This window comes from Lepidochelys olivacea (assembly GCF_965140295.1).
Source record: "Lepidochelys olivacea isolate rLepOli2 genome assembly, chromosome: 4".
Lineage (NCBI taxonomy): Eukaryota > Metazoa > Chordata > Testudines > Cheloniidae > Lepidochelys > Lepidochelys olivacea.
The window spans coordinates 15813202-15819704 of NC_140414.1; the positions used below are offsets into that span (position 1 = coordinate 15813202).

General features: G+C 45.7%; 1 protein-coding gene across 3 annotated transcripts in view; it reads left to right on the forward strand.

Annotated features, from left to right (window-relative positions):
• Window positions 1-6041, forward strand: part of CSGALNACT1 (chondroitin sulfate N-acetylgalactosaminyltransferase 1) — a 91077-nt gene extending 85036 nt beyond the window's left edge. For all 3 annotated transcript variants that reach the window (XM_084625614.1, XM_084625616.1, XM_084625615.1), the window contains 2 exons: window positions 1059-1140; window positions 3910-6041. In XM_084625614.1, coding sequence (XP_084481740.1) covers window positions 1059-1140; window positions 3910-4193 — 366 coding nt within the window. In that variant the 3' untranslated portion in view covers window positions 4194-6041. The remainder of the gene's footprint in view (window positions 1-1058; window positions 1141-3909) is intronic.
• The last annotated feature ends 462 nt before the right edge of the window (window positions 6042-6503 follow it).

Sequence of the window (6503 nt, forward strand, 5' to 3'; positions counted from 1 at the left end):
TTTCACAAAGAGAGGGGCGACTGACAATGTACCCAAAACCACCCGCGACAATGTTTTTGCCCCATCAGGCATTGGGAGCTTAACCCAGAATTCCAATGGGCAGCGGAGACTGGGGGAACTGTGGGATAGCTACCCACAGTGCACTGCTCCGTAAGTCGATGCTAGCCACTGTAGTGAGGACACACTCTGCTTAGTGTGGACATACGCAATCAACTGTATAAAATCGATTTCTAAAAATCGACTTCTATAATGACCTAATTTCGTAGTGTAGACATACCCTTAGACACCATAACTTTAGATCCCTATTTTTGGAGATCTTGGTCTTCATCTTGCTGTGCCTCAGTTTGTCATCTGTAAAATCAGGACAATGGCACCTCCGTTGTTTGTCTTATCAATGTAGATGGTTCGCTCCTTGGGGGCTGTGTATTACTACGTGTCGGTACAGTGCCTAGCACCATAACACCCTGAACTTGGTTAGCTCCTCTGGTCACTGCTGTATTTCAAACTCACAGGCTTTCCTAATTGTTTATGTCAATTTGTAGGTGGTTTTAAGTCATTTTGTTCCACCAGCCAAATTGCATCTGTAAACAGTGTCACATTAGTACTGAATTATTTTAGAAGACCCCTGAAGTCATTCTGCTAGTGCAGCACTCTTGTAAACTGTAATCAATGCATGAGACTGGCTCACTTCCTGATGTCTTAATACATCCCCAAGACAGATTCAGAGCCGGTGGAAACTAAGCTGTCATTGAGAATAACAACCTTCCTGCTTATGAAAATAATCTTCAGAAGGTGACTCATGATGCAATGTTTTCCTGAGTCTGCAGACAGCCTGCAGTTAATTTTAGCAGAAACATTCGGCTGAAGTCTGCCACTACTGAAGTCAGTTAGAGCTGGGTCAGGCCCTTCTCCACTGACAGGGTATAATGCAGTATGGGATAGAACAAACTGGGGTGGCTGTCCCCATTCCTAGCCACCCTGTAGGGGTGTCCCTCTTTTGCTCAGGTTACAAATTCTACTGCTCTGATATAAATGTTCCTTTTCCCCCCACCCCCAAGGTTATAAAAAAGGAAACTGGATTCTGGAGAGACTTTGGCTTTGGAATGACATGTCAGTACCGGTCTGATTTTATCAACATAGGTAAGAACGTGCACTTAAATAAACCTGCTTTAGAGATGCTGGCTCAGATTCTCTTCCCCAGTGCAGCCCCTTTGTGCCACTCCCCTGTGAAGGGAGTGTGGCCTACCACTACTGTACTGTGGCTATTCCTAGCTGCCATACGGGACCCTGGGGGCTGTAGCCAGCTGGCACACTTTAGAGCAGCCCCAAAGCTACTCTAAACTATTCAGGATCCTTTGGGCTCCCGAGCCAACTGTTAATTGTGCGATGGGGCACAGCTGAGAATCCAGTTCATTTACACTGTTCAGGGCTAATTCAGCCTGGGTATCAGAAATGTATTATGATGAAACAGCTGTTTCCAATATAGTCCTTTTAAAATTTTCTATTTAAAATGTCCCTTGGGCCCTTGCATTTGGAAGAGCTGAGGACAGCTTAGTTGATGGAGAAATCTCACTAGGTATTACAGAACTTCCCTCCTTGACATCTTCAAAGAGAGATGATGAAGAAACAGTGCCTGAGCTCGCTTCTTTCCGCACTGTTTGCAGTCAGAGTGAGCATCCAGTGCTTGGTTAACTGGGGTGGAAGGGAGAGGGATGTGTGGATCCTAGAGAGCATAGTGAATAGTGGGACCCAGTGAGTGTTCCTGGCCCTCGTGCACAGGAGTCTCCTCTTCATCAGATGGGAATTCAGCTGCAGATGGCAGGAAGGGTAAGGCATAGCTGTGACTGGTCCATGGGCCCACTGCTCCCTGGAGGCATTCACAGCAGGTACCATGCAGCCTGTCAGACCATTATCTTCACCCTGCCAACCACCAGCTGCACCATTGACAAATCCTGGACAAATCCTGCACCGCTGAGTGCAACAGCAAAACTCCCATTAGTTTCATCCCAAAAGGCACCTCCAGCCAGTAGCCCAGAGCTTTCCTTCTAGACACCACCCAACTGCCGCCCTGCAACCAGTGCCAGTGGTGAGAGAGGAGCTGCGTACGCTGCCCTGCTGGCTACCCAACTATGACTGTGCAGGGCCTATTTCAGAGTCCAGGGCTCTCCCAGTCCTTCCACCTCTCCTAGCCTCTCATCCCAATTCATAAACCAGAGTCCATGTGCTCACCTATATACCCGGATCCTGCAGCCAGCAGGGACAGGCTCAGAGATGTTAGGGGAGTCCAGAGAGCCCCTGTTGGCCATGTCAGTGTTGCACAGGACAGTAAGCCTTGGCCACACCTGCCTCAAGCTCTTGAGATGCAGTCAACGCTTCCTGTCCCACCCCAAGGCTGCTGGGAGTCTGCTGCTTGGCTAGGGCTCCCCTGGAGTAGTTTATGGCCTTAGAGTATCAGGAGCCACCAGAAACTCAAGTATCTGGAGATCCCCAAGCTCTGGTTGCTCCAGACATTCCCTTCTGGTACCAAGAGCTCCTCTGCAAGCTGCCAGGAGGGAGCAGAACTGCCTGGTGGGGGCTGGCTGTCAGAGCATGATGGAAAGGGGGAGCCCTCTGCCTGCCCCAGACGCAGCCCTTCCAGAACGACTGTCTGCAACCAGTCAGCAAGGTCAGAGCCGCCACCCCGGAGCAGGAGCGGAGGCAGAACTGGGAGATCTGGAGTCATTTCAGGCATTTCCAACCTGCTGGCTGCTTTAGCAGCTGCGAGGAGGCATCTAAAAACAATGCACGCGGGTGGGGAGAGAACCAATAACATTAGAGTCAGAGGGCTCCCTCCAAGTCCCAGGCTGTTTAGTATTGTGCTTTGAGTTTCCGTACAGATAGGAAGGAGAGGCATCTGGCCAAAGCTCTAACATACCAGCACGCTAAGAAGCGGTTTCCTGCCCGCCACCTGACAGCTAGCAGAACTACATCACTCCTCTCCCTCCGGCACAGCTCTGTCCCCCTCCTCCACACCAGCCCACACAAACAGATGCACTTTGCAGGGTATCCTGAAGGTCTGCACACCTTGCCTAGTGCAGCCCAGGTGCAGGAGCTCATTCACCAGCCCCGCATGGAGGACGTTCTGCCCTTGACTCCAGCAGAAGCTTTTGAAAATGAGAAATGCAAATCACAGGCAGGAATTTTTTTCCCCCCTCGGCTTCCAGTGGTTGACTTGCTTTCTGACTCTGCTCTGCTTTGCCCCGGCGTTGCAGAGGTCCAGGCTTATAAAGGAAATGCAACTGCAACCTTCAGCTGAGCTCTCGTTTAGGAAACAGAGCATGAATGTAAGTGCTGCTCGATGCAAACACAAAGCAGTTTGGTCTGTGGTGGCAGGTCGAGGGAAACAGACATCTAAAAATGTAGGATTGTTTGGCATTTCACGCTTTTTGCTGAAATTGGTCTAAATGTAAAGCGTGCCACAGCTGACGGCCACAAAGAGCTGGGGTGTCGTAGGGCAACAGAATCCCCGTTTTACAAACTAATTGGGGACTGAGGCATTCATAAAAATCAGAAAGTTCGTAAAATTGAACATCTCAAAATAACAGTAGGCACAGAGCACAAATTGCTGTGGGGTGCATGGCATTGCTTTCTTTTTGTTCTTCAAACCACTGCCAAGCGAATTCCAAATGTACTGGAGGCTTCAGAATGTGAAGGGCTGGCAACTTGTTCTTCACTGACCACACTTTCATTATGGGATCTTTTTTCTTCTGGTCAGGAAAATGGTTCATGTAACTGCTCATTTGTAAGACTGGTGTTGGAGGTTTTAATGTAGTTCTAGGCTTACTAGGAGGGATGATTTTCCTGGTTGCGGTTTCCATGTAGAGACCATATATTTCTAGCATTAATTATGTCTAATTTTCTTTGCACTAGGTGGCTTTGATCTGGACATTAAAGGCTGGGGAGGAGAAGATGTGCATCTCTACCGCAAATACCTTCACAGCAACCTTATCGTGGTCAGGACGCCTGTCCGGGGCCTCTTCCATCTCTGGCATGAAAAGCGCTGCCCAGATGAGCTGACCCCGGAGCAGTACAAGATGTGCATGCAATCCAAAGCCATGAATGAGGCTTCTCATGGCCAGCTGGGGATGCTAGTCTTCAGGCATGAGATTGAGGCTCACCTCCGCAAACAGAAAACCAGCAGCAAAAAGACATGAAGCCAAACCCCAAAACTAGTTGGTTGTATTTTCAGACTGTAGCTGCTTAAAGAGAAAAGGAGCGTGCAACATCTGGAGCAGAAAAGCTGGAGCTGGCAGGAAAAGGAAGACAAAAGAAAACGCTTGCACTCCCTTTTCTTTCCTTCCTTAGCAGAGCTTTTGAATATGCCATTTAGCCTGCTTTCCCACACTGGCTCCTGCCATGGAATTGGAGACAAAGGCGGAGCGAGAAGAAAGGTGGTAGAAACCAGTACCTTGTGTTTGATACTTGTGCGTCCTAACAAAGGGTGTGTTGCGTTTCATTGAAATATCCAGATGTGATGACTGCTGCCCTGATCCTGCAAAGACTTATGTCCATCTTTAATATACTCTAGTAGGGTTGCTCATACATCTAAGTGTTGGCAGGACTTGGCCTTGCGTGGCCTATGTATTCAAAAGTGAGGAATGATTTTAGGTGTCCACCCTGACGCACCTAAAAGGGGCCTGATTTTCAAAAAGCACAGAGCACCTGCCCTTCAAAAAACACTCTTTAAAGGTGGCTCAAGTAACATCCAAAATCAGTAGTCACATCTGAAAATTTAGGCCAGTCTTCAATAGTTAGAGACACATTCACATTTAGTTTCATAGAGATAAGCGTCTAAGAAAAGGCTTTCTAGAATCTAGAAAGCTAAAGATCTAAGTAAAATTCCAAAATGCTGGAGCATGGTGTCATACTCCACTCTGTACATTAAACCAAAAATGAAAAGCCATAGCTTGGAGCTTTCTTCGGACTAGTTTGTTACCGTGTGTTCTGTTCTAGAGAACTTTTACGTATCTGGGTTTGTTTTAAAGTGAGCATTTGTTTGCTTGTGAGTTATTTTGTGCAGATGTAAGTTTCCTACTTCAGGCCTTACTGAGAAATAGCACAACCTTCCTCTACATTTTGAAAATGGTTTGCCAGTCAAGTCTCTATCCTGAAACTGGTTAGCAGGTGGAAATGCACACCTTCTTTCTATTGGAGACATGGTGAAGAGAATTCACTTAGCTGAAGTGAAGGAGAAACTGTTCTATTCCAGTAGAAAAAGGAGCATAATTTGCAATCTGATTTAATGAGAGACTCTAAATAATGAATATTGTACATAAGAACAGCCATACTAGGTCAGACCAAAGGCCCATCTGGGCCAGTAGCCTGTCTTCCGACAGTGGCCAGTGCTAGATACCCCACAAGGAATGAACAGAACAGGTACTCATCAAGTGATCCATTCCCTGTCGCTCACGCCCAGCTTCTGTCAAACAGAGGCTAGGACCAGAATCCCTGCCCATTCTGGCTAATAGCCATTGATGGACCTAATAGACACCAAAATGAATGAAGGACCTCTTTAGGACTTGTTTATACCAAAGTATTCAGTATAAACCAAATCTAGTATTTTACCCAATGCATAGTGGAGTTTTTTGTAAGTGATATAAGAAATACATTTTATGAAGGATTAATTGGAGCCTCTAAGACTTGATACACTGACAGCGTTCCGAAGTGCTTCCCAGAAATTGAGCTGCTTTTTAATTTTAAGAGTTTTGTTTGATAGTTGCATCCAGCACTGTTCAAAACATGTCTTATTGCTATCATAAAATATTTTCTTTTAAGGTTGACTGTTTCTTTCATCATTTTAGATTTTATTAACTAACAGATGCATGGGCTAGCTGTTTGCTTTCCTACTGTTTTCCTATCTTGATCTCATTGTTCAGTAGCTTCAGATTCTTTCAAGCCATTTGGGATACAAAATTGTATTGTCATTATTTGTGCGTTTACCAGGTGGAAAGCCAGAATGTAAGACAGTACCGTAACAATGAATAAAATAGGGTTTATATGGACATTGTGCAGAAGGCATACTACCTCTCTGAAAGCATTCTTTTGCAAGGGGGACACACTGAGAACACCCTATTGTAAGTACTGTTTTTTACTTGACACTTTTAATTCTAGAAAGTATGCTCAGTTTTTTTAAAATGTGGTAGAAATGAGTAATAGGTTTTGTGAGACAACTTGATTATCGTGTAGGCCTATTGAATTAAAGGGACACCATTCAAATAGCTTAGCCCTAGAACCTCCCCTGCCTTTAAACACGTGCTGGAGAAATATCAAATGGAAGGCTTTGGCTTCTAAATAGCTCTTTTACAAAGAGGTAGCACTGAATGCTTAGAGGAAGAATTTCAGAGACTTTTGTAGGATCTTCCAAAAATGTTTGTATAAGCAGGCTAATTCTGCAGCACCAGCTATGTAAGATGTCCTGTTTTCAAATCTATGAAGATATGATTGATAAATCTGTGCACGAGTAG